Source organism: Cyanistes caeruleus, chromosome 2 (assembly GCF_971803275.1).
Source record: "Cyanistes caeruleus chromosome 2, bCyaCae1.hap1.1, whole genome shotgun sequence".
Lineage (NCBI taxonomy): Eukaryota > Metazoa > Chordata > Aves > Passeriformes > Paridae > Cyanistes > Cyanistes caeruleus.
In genome coordinates, this window is record NC_141702.1 from 110,453,782 (window position 1) to 110,469,106 (window position 15,325).

The 15,325-nt window shown below is 50.1% G+C and overlaps 1 protein-coding gene across 9 annotated transcripts in view; it reads right to left on the bottom strand.

Moving 5' to 3' along the window:
• SLC8A1 (solute carrier family 8 member A1) overlaps positions 1-15,325 on the bottom strand; it is a 122,160-nt gene that overhangs the window by 12,195 nt on the left and 94,640 nt on the right. For 5 of the 9 annotated variants that reach the window (XM_023923274.2, XM_023923271.2, XM_023923273.2 and 2 more), the window contains one exon: positions 1,665-1,768. In XM_023923274.2, coding sequence (XP_023779042.1) covers positions 1,665-1,768 — 104 coding nt within the window. Of the gene's footprint in view, positions 1-1,664; positions 1,769-2,099; positions 2,207-15,325 lie in introns of all 9 variants that reach the window. The other 4 variants (XM_023923272.2, XM_023923268.2, XM_023923269.2 and 1 more) reach the window with 1 other exon arrangement.

Genomic DNA, 15,325 nt, shown 5'->3' on the forward strand with positions numbered 1-15,325 from the left:
CAAGGCTTGGCTCAAGGGTCTTGTTGCTCAACATTTTAGATCTCCAAAATGAAAGAAAAAGCCTCTCCCTTAGTGCCCTGGTGGATCTTGGGCCCCACCACAGCTCAGGGGTGACATTTCAGAGATGCCCTCGTCTCTCTGAGCACACTGCTCCTCTTGCCTCTCTGCTTCTTGTACCAGACCAAGTACAAAGAAACAAGTTTAAAAGAAAATATTATTAAAAGCTGCATGGCCAAAGCAGCAAATAGCTGATTTAAATAGTCTCTTAAAATTTTGTCTTGCCTTCCACCTAGTGAGCTGGCAAGCCTGAGCTTCTCTCAGGTTCCCCCCAGTTATCTTTGTGACCAGGAAGATGAGATTTATTTTCTTTTTTTCCTTTTCCATTTATTTTTAGATAAAAAATTCAGCTGGGATCTCCAGAGCTGGGACCACAATTTTTAAACTTTGGATCTGGAAAGCATGTTTGCTGCTGCTGGACTTGCAAGGCTGAGCCCACACTGGCCCCTGTGGGCAGGGATGGAGCTGCTGAGTTGAGTCATCCATGTGTAACTTTATCCTGGCAGCACTGTCCATGCTCCACAGATGCCACCAGCACCATTTAATGACACAGAGCCCACCTGCAGTGCCTGAGTCATGCTAGTGTCTGATTTTTAAGCCCAGCTTTTGTTAGGTAGTGACGTAAACCAGCAGGGAAACTGATGGAGGGGACGACCCAGCTGACAGCACCTGAGCTGAAGAGGAATGTGGCGTGTCCCCACTCAGTGTGGGGACCACTGAGAGCCCTCTCTGTTCTGATCAAATAAATATTACAGCCTAATGCCTGCTGGAGGGAGAGCTGATGTCCCAGAAACTAGAAAGCAGCTCCAAGGCAGACAGACCAAATCTTCTGCAAAGGCTTTAATAATGGTCCATCTCTTAAATAACTCTAAAACTGCTTCTTGCTCAGCCACCAGTAGTGCTCAGAACCAGCTGCTGCCATTAATCCTCACTTAATTTTCTATTAGGAAAAAAAAAAAAAAAGCATGGGAAAATAGGTGAACTCTGTCTTTTTGGGAAGTTTGGCATTTGGTTTAGAAATGTGATGAAAGAGGAAATTGTTTTTATTGTTCCTGTGAGAACCTATTATCCAATGCAGAGCCATGAAACTTCATTTGAGCATAACCTGATTTACCTAAACTGATTGCATCTCATGGTATTATCTACTCGGGCCGTGATTTTTGTCTATTTTCAGATCCTTGTGCCAGTATAAAAAGGCTAAAATTACTGCTCTGGCCATGCATTTTATTTCAAGTGAAAGCAGTTTTATCTTCGGATAAAAATGATGCAGCGTTGCCCTTTTCACTTGTCGAGGCTGGACGTTCTCTTTGATTAAATGAAGGTGCAGCAGCAGGGCAGCACTCCCAAAATGTCTCTGGGGGCTGGTGACGCTCCCCGTCCCCTGCCCGGGGTGGTCCCAGGAGCATCCTCGCTCCCTGAGTGGGGTGGAGTCCTCTCCAAACCAAAGAGGAAAGGAAAACAGAGCAAAAAAGGTGCAGCGGCCAAGCTTCAAAGGAGGGAGGGCAAAACGGCCAGGAGCCAAAGTGCGAGGAGAAAGGAGTGTGAGAGTAGGGAGACACAGAGAAAGCGGCAGCGTCTCGAGAGCTGGTCTGGTTTTACTCTCACACCTTTCACTCCTCGTCGTAGCCACACCGGATCCCCAAGCACAAGGAAGAAACTGCACTCTTTCTCATACTCCTCACGGTCAAGTACTCTAAGGGTAATGAATTTCCTGTGGGAACACAAGACAAAGGCAAACACATGATTGGCGTCGCACACACATGCAGGTCACGTCCGCCCGGGTGCTGTGGTGACAGAGATGGTTGGGTGGGGGAAAGGGGCTGCACATCCCCCCTGGGGCCTATGGGGAAGGGCAGGAGCATCCTCACCACCTGGCCCGGGTGGTGTGGGGAGAGGCTGTGCTCGGGGGGGACGGGGAGTGGCCTTGCTCCTGCCCTTTTCCATAGGCGCCGGGGATGCGAGCTCGGTGTTGCAGGTGCCAGACATGAGTGAGCCAGACAGGGACACACAGGCTGGGCTCAGCCCCGGAGCACATCCCCCACCTTTCTTCTCACTCATCTCCACCAGCCGGGGCTCCCCGATCTCTAGGTAGAAGGTCTTGTTTTTCTCATACTCCTCATCATCTATCACCTTGATTGATATCGTTTTGCTGGAACAGAGAAGAAGAAATAGAGATTCAAGAGTAAGGGGGGAAAAGGAGGAGGAGAAACAGGGAGCAGAAAAGGAGAAGAAGGTAGAGGAGGAGGGTGGAAAGAGCAGGGAGAGGGGGCTGTGGACAGAAAACAGTGGTTTTGGTGGCCCAGGCTGGAGGGAGAGCACAGTCAAAAGCAAAGGGCAGGAGCCAAAGGGCCAAGCTTGCCTCAGGATGGACATGGACCACACAGCACCAGCAGCCTGCAGGTGCCATCCTCCCTGGCATGGCCAGAGGCCATGGCTGGGCATGACAGCCTGGGCCAGCCTCCCCCAGAGGTGTCTTGGCAAGACATGTCCCTTTCCAAAAACCTGTGGTAGGGAACAGCCCCTTGACAGCTTGCACACATTGCATGGGCATGAGCACTGGGAACCAGCACAGAGCAAGCCCCTGGAAGCATGGTGCACTGCTCAGGCTCGGGCATGGAAGAGGCTCTGTCTCCCCAGGCCCGGCAGATTCATGAACAGTGTCATGATCAGCTGCTCAGTTTGGGCTTAGGAGGCTCTAACTTACAAGCCTGAAAGGGATGTTGGAGTTAGGACTTTATCTGTGAAGGGAATGCAAAGGAAAAATGGCCTTTCTGGTTAGGGCAGGCACGTGGAAAGCTTCACTGGTGGTGAGATTTCACTTCTTAAATTTTACTTTACAAGCAGCACATCCTTTCCCAAGCCTTCAAGGTTTACTTCTCTCCCATTAGAGAGCCGAGCAGCAATTCCCTCTCACATGACCCAGGGGTTGCTGAATTTGCCCCTGGAACATCATCAGGACAGCTCCAAAGGCAGAGTCACCGCCCAGAGCACAGCCACAAGCATGTGCCACGGAAGATGAAAGCCTCACAGGAGGCTGTGGCTACCAGGAGGGAGATTTGTTCCTTGAGCCACCCAATAAAGTGAAAATTGCTCTTCCAGGGGAGAAACATTAGCACAGAAGTTTTTCAGCTCTTTTCAGGGACTCACAGAAACACCTGGCTGGAAGCTGCTCACCAGAAGGCGACCAAGAGCGGGGTACAAACGTGGGGTGCTGGACCTGTGCTACTGTGGCCCTTCCTACAGTGCAAAGTCATTGCAAAGACAGCAGAGACAGAAATCCAGCGGCCTCTGCTCCTCCCTGGAGGCACAGCTCACTGCCATGGCACTGCTGTGGGGACAGGACCCCCTCCTGGCTCTCATCGTGATCCAGACAAGAAAGAAGAGGGAGTAACAGCACAAAATGAGAAGGCAAGGCGGTGACTGTAGACCTGTGCTTGCTGCCAGCCTTCTGGCTGGGTTTGCTTTCCCCCCACTGCCCTCCTGTGAATGCTTTTACCCAAACCAGCTTTCCCACTGCTCCCTCCCTGCCCAAGCCTGAATGCCCTGTCCTTCAAAGAAATGTTTCACGTCCCACCCCGGCTCCTCTGCGCTTTCCACGAGCACCCAGCACAAGCTGAGGCAGCCCCAAGGCTGCTCCAAGAGATGATGGGGGAGGTTCTGCTGCTCCTGGCAGGCCCCAGCACTGAAAACCCATAAACATGGACGAAAGCCACGCTCTAGGGGAGTGAAATTGAGGCCACACTGCCATGATTTCTGGCTTTCTCCTCTCCCTGCACATCTGCACTGGCCACCCAGAGCCCCTCTGTTAAGCTGACAAGTCTTTGGCAGCAGAGTCAACATTTTCTACTCATTCAGGGTAAACACCTCCAGCACTTGGAGGAACAGCCAGGGTGATTTCTTGTGCTGTTTGCTGTGAGTCAGAAGTGTATTAAGTTCGCCCTTCATGCTTTTAATGAAACCATTTACTCAAGAGCAAGCGATGGCTGTGAAAAGTGTAACAATGCAGCTCAGGATAATTGTATTTTATAATGAATATCTGTAATAATTTGTTCAGTTTGTAATTATTGCTGCAATGGGTTTGTACATAGGAAAAATGGTTTCCAAGCAGGCAGCTGATCTTGCTTTGCGTTGATGAGTTAGGGGAAATTATCATGTATTAAAAAACTAATGAAGGATATAAAAATGCTCTCAGTTAAGCTTTCAAAGAGATCCTGATAGAATTACCAGAATGGCACAATTTCAGAAACATTACTAACAAAATCAATAATTTTCCTGACAGGTCCCATTAAAATGTACAGTGCATCCTGGCCTCACGTAGGAAAAATCCCCTCAGGAAAGTTAATTAAGAGAGGTCCTTCTTAAATTCTGAGGGCAGCAGAGACATCAAGACATAAAGTTCCTGTGGGTGTACCCTGGCTTGCCATGTGTGGCACTCCTCAAAGCCCCACAGAATAATTTTCCCTCGCAAAAAGAAATCCGTGTGCCAATTAAAGAAAAAAATAAATTTCCGGTGCTTAGATACGACACCAAGAAGACTTCACTGAATCAAGCAGAACAACGGGGCTTTAAGTGCCACTGCCAGGAGGTGGTGGTGTTATGCAGTTTTCCAAGTGAGCAAGTGCCCTGTGCTGGGCAGACTTGTGCGCTGCTGCTGCTGCTGCTTCTGCTGCTGCTGCACAAGGCTGCTGGGAAAATGGGTAGGCAGAACAAATGGCAAGTCTGCTCTCTGGGTGAATTTCCAATCAGCAAAAATTGCTGAGGCAAATTTGTCCCTGGGATGAGACTGCAATCCTGGAGGAAAGGATTACCTCCTGATGGTGTTTGAGAAACAGCAAGGATGTGGAAATAACACAGGCTATTCCTGGAGCGTGCCTGATCTCCATCACAGCCTTCTGCCTGCTACAGAGCCCCTTCCCAGGGTCCTGCACACACCTGGCAGGGCTTGGTCAGTGTGAAGGAGGAGGGCCAGGCATCATTTATCCTGCCTTAGAGCAAGGACTGCTGTCTGCAGCAATCCAGGACAGGCACTGATGTCCTGTCCCTGCTCCTGCTGGACCCTTTGATGCGGTCCCTGCTTCTCACTCCTCTCCCAGGCAGAGATGTTCTGTGGCTGTGAGGATGTGTGCAGCATCGGGCCCCCACGGGCTTCCCCTGCATTCCAGGAGGTGGTGGGAATGAGGAGCAGCGTGGGCAGAGCCAGGACGAGCTGCCTGAGGCTCACACAGCACTGCCTGCAGCATCTGAGCTCCCTGCCCCCGGGCTTTCCCAGCTGGACACAGCGGGATGGGGACACCAAAGTCCCCACAGCACAAGCACCTTCTGAAATTTGCATTTGAGACCTCTCTCTCCTGTGGCTCAGGGGCTCCTTCAGAACAAGCTGTGACAGTGCATGAGAGAAAACCAAAGGGACGCTTATTAGCACCCTGAAACCCCTCACGCTGCATCACTGCAGGGTCAGGATCCAGGAGTCCCACATCCACAAGACAGAGGGGGGAAACCTAAAGCATTAAAGCAGAAGATCAAGCAACATCTAAACCATTACACATTTTCTTCACCTCATGGGAATCTGGGGCCAATATAGAGGGTATTTCCAAGATATTTCCAAGATATTTCCAAGTATTTCCTTCTAGACAGAGGCCAAGAATCAGCTTTGATTTGGGGCTGACAGTGGTGTTTCTGCCATAACTTAATGTCCACAGGAGCTGGGTATTTAAGCCAACCACTCAAGATCCCAGGAGCACACAACATCACAGCCCTTGGAATAGCTGGATTTTTTCTTTCCTCTTTTCACCCTCAGTCATGCTGCAGGTGGGAAAGGACAATTTCTGAAGAATCATGGGGATAGAGGCCCTGTGCTGATATCAACCACCAGTCTTGCCACCCCTCCCTGATCCTTCCTCCAGTGATACCATGGGGTAAAGTTAGGAGCAAACCAGGGCTGATGCTGCTGGGTTTTCCTTGCACTGGTGTTGGGTACATCTCACCTGAGCTAAGGAGATCTGCTCTGGAATGAAGACTGAGGGCATCCATGATCCCTCCAACCATCCACACTTCTGTACCAGAAATTGCACTTCCCTGAGTCTGCAGTCAAAGCAATTGCTGAGGGAATGAATTTCATCTCATCTCTGTGTCATGGAAATCAAAGACTAAACATGTCTTGCAGAATTTCAGCTCCAGCTCTTCTCCTCTTGCAGACACCCAGCAGCAACAGGAGAGGGATGGTGACTGTGAAAGCATCATGCAAAGCTCTGCCCTTGCTCCAAGTCCAATGCTCTCCACCAGGACTTACTTTTCACTTCAAACCACACTGTTTTATTCAAACTGAAGAGGTCTTTTACACAGCATTCCCACACATGACCCTTAGTTACAACAGCCCATGGAAAAGTCCTCTTGGATGCTCTAGGGAGGAGCTGCTACACCAAGGTACAATGGTAAAACAGGATGAGAAGAGAAGCAAAGCTTAGAGCAAAATGCCAGCTGGGGCAGGCACCCTGAGAGCAATCCCATGGGTGTGCAGGGACAGGTACAAATGTAACAAGCTAGAACAGTCTGGCACAGGGTGGCAGGAGCAGGGCAGAGATCAACAGTGAAATATTTCTCTATGAGTATTTTTTTTTCCCACAAGAGAGAAGATGAGTGCAGCACAGGGCAAAGATATACGGATCTGGGGCTCTCAGCTCTCCTGTCTGCACTGGCCTTTTCCCTCAAGAGATCAAATGGCATCAGAAATGATTGGTGAGGACCTCCAGAGACCTTTCCATTAGTTTTGAACCCAAATATCTGCACAGTCATGGCACAACTGGAAATGTGGAAACTGGAAATACGGAAATCCTGAGTATATTTCCAAAAATCCTACCATTCCCAATCTACACTGCATTGCTTAGTTCCATGAAATGGCAGAAACCTCTCTCCTGGCTCAGACAACCAACCAGCATTGCAAGGACCACAGCAGCCTGGAGGGCATGAGCAGCCAGCTCTGGAAAGATTCAGGCAGGACACACTGGAGGACAGGAGACATCATCCAGGGCACTTCTTGGCAGGGCCAGATCCCCATGAGCAGAGATGCCACAAGCCCAGGGCTCACCTGCTCAGCTCTCTTTCAGAACCAGTCATGCCAGAGCTGGAATAGCCAAGAAGTTCTGCACACAGTCAGTCATGGTGTCCCCAGTGGGCCAGGAAAACAATAACCTCTAAACACACAACCAGCTGCTGGAGCAGCCCAGAACAAGCATGCCCATGAGAACACAGCACGCTGCTGCTGTCTGCACAGTCACTTCCTCCTGAATCAATAGAGGGAATGATGCACTTCTACAGCTTGTCACCCTTCCAGCTTCCACTGATCGCCCAGCAGAGCACAACAGGAGTAGCTTGGAGGGTGTTCAGCTGCAGGTTCACAGCTACAACATCCAGGCTGGGCAGTCAGGAGTGGCTTGTGCTGCCAGCCCTGGTGTCCCAGCAGACCAGCATTTCCCACCCAGAAGGCCATCAATGACAGTGAGGGAACAGCCACGAGGGACACACGTTCTGGAGGTGACATTGCAAAGCCACATCCATCGGTGCTGCCTGTCCCAGCGCTCCCAGACTCCCACAGAACCCTGCCACACTGATTTCTCATACGTCTGCCTGTCAGCCAGTCACTTAATTAGCTGAAGTCAGAGCGTGTCATGAAAGGTGGGCACGTGGCTTGGGAAGCTCCCAGCCTTGCACAGCTCCTGTGGTCACTGGGCAGTGCCTGCTCAGAGGGGCTTTGGGAGGGAGAAGAAAACTCCCAAATCATCATCATCATCATCATCATCATCATCATCATCATCATCATCATCATCATCACCATCATTATCACAGCTGGACACCATCTGAGCCAGAGGGCAGGGCCACATAAATGGGCCCCAGTCACAGCAAGGAGTCTGGACCAGACCTCTGGGCATGGCTGGAACCAACCACCAAGAAGAGCTTTCCTGCTCAAACTCCTGACAGATACTCGAAGAAGGAAGTTGCTTGTTACTGGGAAGCAGAAGGAGGTGATGGGGCTTTTCTTCCACCAGCTGGCAGCCAAATTGCACCTTATGGTGAGGAGGTGGCAGGCTCATGTACAGAGAGACACCCAGGTCTGGGGTGGAGGTGTTTGTCTCAGCCACAGGGGGTGTGTGTGTGGTGGGGGACACAGGTGAGGGCAGTGTGACACCTGCTCAGACAGTGCAGGGACAAACGCTCCTGAGGGACAGAAGAGGGGCAAAAATGGGCCAGATTATGCAAAAGACCTTGTGCCACACATGTTTTTAGCTGCTCAACAGTGGTCTTTGACCGAGGAGAGGGTTCATCAGGGTTTCTGTCCCTGCTGATGGGTTCCCATCTGTGTAAGATGTCCCATGAGTCACCCATGCAGGATCCTTTGCCAAACCAAGCCTTGCTGACATGAAATGTCTGTACTTAATGAAAATTTTGCCTGCAGCGCACTGCAAACATGACAGGGAGGGAAAAGGAAAACCTGCCTGAAACGAAGCATGACGCATGCTTTGGGAAGTATGGATGTGAGCTGATCTGATGTGGCAGCTTGGTTTGCTGGTCCAGCAGTCCAGGTTTGCATGGGGCTTCACAGTCCAATGCTTCCCAAAACCGATTGAGCACACCAGCCTGGACACCGCAAACAAGGGGAGGGGGAAGTGGAAATGGCCCCTCTATACCTTCCCCCCACCTCTGGAGCCAAAATTCATCTGGCTGCTCTCAGTTTCTTGTATGCCCTCCATCTCTTTCCCCAAGGCCTCCTGAATCAATCAGACCGCAGGGCTGTGTTGTCATTTCCATGTCTGCACAAACCAACTGCTCCCCTGGCCTGGGGATGTGCTGAGTTTAAATGACAACATACGGCTCAAATACGTAACACCATCCTGCTCCTGAGCATCACTAACAGGAAAATGCTGGAAAAAGATCCAGCCTGCTCTTCTTTGGCCTTGCAGAAACACAAGGCATGAGAGGTGGTCTGCAGAGACAGGAAGGCTGAGGGCTGTTGCTGCTTGAATAGCTGGGAGATGACAGGCACAGCTGATGCTCAGTGTCTCAGAAAATACTTTTTAGGAGCAACGATTGCCAGGTAAGATGATTTCACATGCCAGACTGAATGCTGCTTGACTCTCCTCCTAGGAGGACCATATTGAGAAGGATTTGTCAGATCAGAAATGTTTTTCTGGCGAATCCTCAATGTTTGCTCTGATGTGACTGTGAATTCTGTGCTATGACTAATGCACTTCTTCATCCATCTGCCAGTGGCACATCTTGCGAGGGACCAGCTGGGCCAAGATGAATGGCACTCTCTTGATCTGCCCTGAGTCTTTGGTCATGCTTAAATGTTTCCACAGCCCCCAGCTATGGCCTTCTCTTCCATGGCTCTGGATGTGGTGACACCAGGACAAAACTGTTTTCCTGCTTTTTCCCAATCTCATTGCATGTCTAATGATTATGGTCCACAGTCCTTAAAGTTCCCAGAGTGCCTGCTGGAGGCAGGATCCCTGGGGGATCAAACAGGAGAGACCCACCAAGATCAGCATCTGCAGCTCCAAGGACAGCTTGCACAAGGAGTGCAATACCACTGATGACTAGGAGGGAAAACACATTTGATGTGAATTTGATCAAAAACACCCCCAGCAGCAATTACTTAAGGTGCCTAGGAAAGCTGACAGGGTAGAAATAACTTCTCCCCTGGCTGTGCACAGCCCTGCCCATGCCAGCTGAAAACTGCATTAGTCCTGAAAAAATCCAGCCTGTGCTGCAAGCAAAGGATTGACTGCTCCAGGCTCAGTCCAGCCCAACATCCTTGCTCAGTATAAAACCTGCAAATCCCTCTTCTAAGCCTACAGGGTAAAGACCCAAAATCTGGCATTTCCCCCCAAGTCTGCCTTTCTGGGATTTTCTCTTGACTGACCTGGCTGGGCAGTCAGGTCTGTGGGTAGTGCAGGCAGGTAAATAAGGGGGCAGAAATTTGGCACACGGCTGCTTCTTGCACCCAAACACACATCCAGCTGTCCTTCGCAGCCAGGTTCCCCCTCATGACAACAATTGCTCTCACCTTTCAAATAAATAGGAGTTGCTCTTTCCTGTGTGCACCTGGATAGTTGCCATGACAATGCTCCTCAAACAGAAGACATCACTCTTATTTAAATGGCTTTTGGCCTCCACAAAATGAATTTCAACAAGCAACTGCCAGCCAAGAAAGAGCATATCTGCAGTTCTGTAAATCATTTAGCGCATTTTGCTGAGTTAAACCTGACTAAACAAAACAGTGGGGACCACTGGAAAGAATAGGTTCATGTCTAACAGCATGGCTTCAGCATCAGGAATCAGAATTCAGGGAAGACTGAAATACATGTGCTGTGCAGGAACTCCTCCAGCACCACCAGGACAGCAAGACTTTGTATCAATCCTGGCAGTGTTTCTCTCCCAGGGAAGGCACATTTCAATTCCTGCTTGCCTGGGTTTCAGGGTGAGGGAGAACTTCCCTTCTTTTTTGGGGAGACACTTGACAAGGAGAATTGATTGCACAGTGCCACTCTGCCAGGGCTGCTGACAGCCAGCTCTGCTGCTGGAAAAGCAGCTGTACATGGGAAAAGAAGGAGAAGAGGAGGAATGCTCAGTGACAGCAGAGGGCATGCCACAAAAATTCAAAGGGCAAACATCAATAGACAACGTGCAGGTCTGCTTTCAAGAGCAGCACCCACTGTCATTTTAGCTCCATGCTCAGCCAGGCATGTGTCTGACTCCTCTTATTTGATGGCTGGCCCCAAGGATCAGGCCCTGCTTTTCCAGACACTCCTCTGGAATTCTTGGTGTGGTGACCCAGCAGCAGGATCAAAGCCTCCTGGTGGTGTGGCAGGAATAAACACTTGGCCATCACTACATTTATCATCCCCTGCCCAGTGAAGGATGTGAGGGAGTGATTTCAAGACTTGGACAGTAGACTCACTGTTCTGAACTTTTATCAGAAATAGTTGTAAGTTATGTTCTGTCAGGGTTCTAGGGAGGATAAAATGGAACAGCAATTTAATTTTTATTAATTTTTATTAATTTTTAATTATTTTTTTTGCAATTTAAGTGACTGGATGCAGAGTTCACCCCTGGTCCAAGACTCCCTTTGGCAAGTTCCCCATGCTGGGACAGTATCAGAGGTTACCTGATGGCATGAAAGACCTGAAGTGCCTGGGTACCAGCACATGAAATGCTGTCATTATATAGGCTTGAAACATCAGGGATGCTCATTTCTGGCACCCATCACCCAAGCTGAGAGCTACACCCCAGTGCCTTGCCATGCTGCCATTATGCCACAAGGCAAGCCCTGCGAGGGAGGTGATACAGATCCTGCATCCTTTCTACCCAGGGATAAGGGCAGCAAGCTCAGACAATGCCCCATGAAGCGTTCAGCCACCCCCAGAGAGGGGCTGCTGCTGGGACAATGCTGCCTTAAGCAGGAACACTCTTTGAACCATCAACAGATGACCCCAAAATCTCAAGTCTGCACTAAAGGTGCTGCTTTATGCATTCACACTGCTATTTTCATCCTTTGGAGGTGGCTCTGGCCAAGGAGAAGCATGGGTTGAGTGCCAGCAGTGGGGTTCTTCGTCTCCAGCCCAGCAAATCTTCATTCAGACACTTGGTAGTTGTTTGCTTTGTTGTTTTTTCCCCCCTCTTCCATTTCAGTGATTTCCATCTCCAGAGGGCAGGTGAGAAAAGGGTGTCAATTGAGATGGGGTTTTCCCCCAGTCTTTTCAAACACCCCCAGGTCTTTAGGAATTGCCACAGAAACTCCACAGAAACTGCACTGAAAAGACTGGAGCACCCCAATGTCCTCAGGCAGGTGCTAGAGGGTGTGCAGGGCTGTGGGGCCTGGGTGGAGGGTGCTGCCACAGCAAGGAGCCATTCCCTGCCACTGCTGAAGGGTTTTGCCACTCTGGTGCTTTGTCAGCATCCTGACAAAGGCCATTCCAGTGGAGTTTCCCTGTTGCTGGACACTCTGGAGGTCAGGACCACGTAGACAACCTCAAGAGTCACCATTCACACTGACACACTGCCTGTTTACTGCCAATAAGTTGTGAAATACTCCCCTCTCAGATGAAACTGTACACAAAAACCCTTTGAAAGAGACACCAGGTATCCTGAAGTCCCCAGTGATCTATGGGGTTAAAGCCTGTGGTGGGAGCAAAAAAGCAAGCACAGGTTTGCCAAGGATCCCTCCCAGTACCGAGATAGGCAGGAAACCAATCCGAAGAGGAGCATGAAAAAATCCTGCTTCTGTCTCCAGTTACCAAGGAGATTGTTCAAACAAAGCTAAAATAAGAGGAACCAAGTGGCCAAGAGAAATGTGAGAGTGGAAGAGCAACTTGAATGCTTTGTGATGGCTTTGCTGGGCAGGGTGCCTGTGATGGGCTCAGCCTTGGCCAGCAGCTCTTCCCCTCTTCCCAGGGGAAAATGTCCATATTTTGGTCTGCATGTACCTGTGTGAAAATGGGCAAGAGCTTTTAAAAATGGCAATAGAGAGAAGTCCCTGCTCACAGAGGTTTGAGCCACGTGCCAGCCCCATTAATGACAACTGTGGCAGCAGGACACAGAACTCGATGGGCTCAGCCAGGACCTGTGTGCTCAGGTTCTCAGAGGAGATTTCCCTGTGGGAGCCAACTAAATCCAGCTGTGTGTGGGGCTAAAAATTACACCCTTTGTGGCCAGCTCAGTAGCTCCAGTGTCTGTCTGTAAGATCAGAGGTCTGGCAGAAACACGGAATAGTTTAGAAATCCTAAATGCAGAGCCCCGTGGACACAAGCGCACTGGATTTGTTCCTGTGACAGTCACAGGATCACAGAATCATTTGGGTTGGAAAAGACATCTAGGATCATCAAGATCCACCATTAGAGGTCAGAAGACAAGCACCACCAGACTGCACACAAAGATGGGTTTCTCCAGCCCCACCTCACGCCAGGGCTGCACAGGGACTGCCTCAGGTCCAGCTGCACATTTCTCTTGTGCTGGGAACTGCAGATGTTACGTGGAAGTGGAAATTCCCTCTCAAACCCCAGAGCCCATAAGCTGCTTTCCATCCCTCTACACTCCTTAGTTAAGACAAGGAAAGGGAAAACTTCCCAGATGCTGTTTCTCCAGCAGATCCTCATACCTTACACATGCTCATCCGGATGCCTGATACAGTCAGGGCTGTGAGTTAAAGGCAGTGCCTGTTGTTAAGCTTGCCCACGACTTTCCACTATTTTAGAGTCTGTCTCAGCTGCTTGGTGTTTTGCCAGAATTTAGCCATTCAGAATGAAACTTTCCATGTGGAGTGGCCACTGCTGAGAGAGTAATGAAAAGCCCCACCGCCTCAGCTTTGGGGAAAAAAAATAAATGCTGCTCTGCCCATGCAAACATTTTTTTCCCCAAACACTATATTGAGTAATTCTCTCTTCCTTATGCTTTGCTGCAGAGGACGAAACTTAGCAGAAGGATCTCTCTCTAGTGCTCAGGATGTGCCAATTTGCTTAAATTAGACCAAGTCCTAAGACTCTAAAAACTTGCAAAATGCGTAGGCTTCTTCAAACTGGCAGCTCAAAGTCTTGAAAGATTTAATCTGCTCTGGAAAGGCTCCATTCTTTCCCAGTGCCAAACCTGCTTTTGCACAGGCTGTGCCCTCAGCAGGGCTTTTCCTGTGCCTGGGAGCTGCTGGGGAGCTGGGAGCTCTGGCAGCAAGAGGAAAGCTGGCTGGCCTGGGTACCCATGGCAGGGGCAGCCACGGGGCCTGAGAAATTCCACAGCCATGCCTCCCCTCCTCCTCCTCCTCCTCCTTTACTGCTGGCCTCTGAGCTACGAGTGTCTCCAGGCACTCTGCATCACAGACCTTGCCTCCCTGCTGCAAGGATGACAGGCTCCCTGCAGTATTTTTGGTAGCCCTCCTTACCAGCTTGTGTAGGTAAATGATGAAGCTTGCTGGGACACAGACACTTGCCCCCTCATACTCAGCCTGGGATTTGCAGGGGATGTTTCTCCTTTTCTGTCCATCCTGAGCTTGACTTTGGGAGCCAGGGCTGCTGGGGAAAGCTAGAGTTTAACTCTGTCCAAAGTGCTTGGCTCCTTGTACTGTGTTCTCTGGCTGCAGGTGGAGTGATGCCACAAAAAACCCTGCTGCTCCTGGGAAAGGCAATTTAATACCAGAAGACTTAGAAGCATTTAAAGCACAAAGTGGAAAAGCACCTCAGTATCGTGCTCAGGAGTCTCTCCCTAGTGTGGGCCTGGTGGGAATTCCTGGGATGGAAGGAAGGCAGGAGGGAGGCCAAGGGAAAAATGGTTTCCCAGAGGGTCCTCCCAGTGCAAAGCTGGGGAGGGGGAGAGAGATAAAAGCAAGGCCAGCAGGAGTTGCCTTTGGCTCCAGAAAGATGGCAACTGCAGTATTATAAAAGCAGCTTTTAGGAGGTGTTCTAAAGACACACTCAGGATTCAAGGAAACCGTAGTGAAGTGTAGTAAGAGGAAATCAAATTGACCAAAACAAGCAGCCAGGAAATATAAACTGCCTTTTGTGTCTTGCCCCTCTTCCTCTCTGACACTCATTTGCTTTTCCTTCAAGCATGGACAAGTGCTGTTGTGGGGCTATTAATGCTTTCAAGGAGGAGAATGAAATCTCAGCTGGAGACTCCATTCAGAGACAGGCTGAGGCCCCTTCCAAAGGCTCTGCAATGCAGCTCCCCTGCTTCCATTCATCACACCAATAATCCACATCATCTCATCATGATATCCAGTTTCCCACTGAATATCAGGATGTCGGACTGACCGTCAGCACATTTATTTACTACACTCAGGTAGGGATCCTCTAGTAGCCACACACAGTTAAGTTTTATTTTCTCCACATTTTAAAGCTATTTAGGTGAAATGAAACCCTGACCTCAGCAGGCCTCAAGCAGAGTGTGATGGGCCAGCAGCTGCAAGAGCACCCAAAGACTCAGATGGTACCATCATGTGCAGCAAAATGAGTGGGGATCCCCACCAAAGCTGAAGAGAGGGGCTGTGAGCCCACACAATCCGATTTTCCCCCTGCTGCCATCTGCAGCATGTTCACTTCCAGAGTGAAGGGGGAAGATCTCAGCAGCAAGCAGGGGATGAAGCTGCAGAAGAGCTCCAGGTGTGGCAGCACTGGGAGGGCCAGGGCAAGCCCCAGCTCGGGGTGCACAGGGCTCATGTGCTCACCCGAGCCCAGGGGCAGCTGCAGCAGCCTTGGAGCCCTCCCTGGAAGTGAACATTTCTTCACGG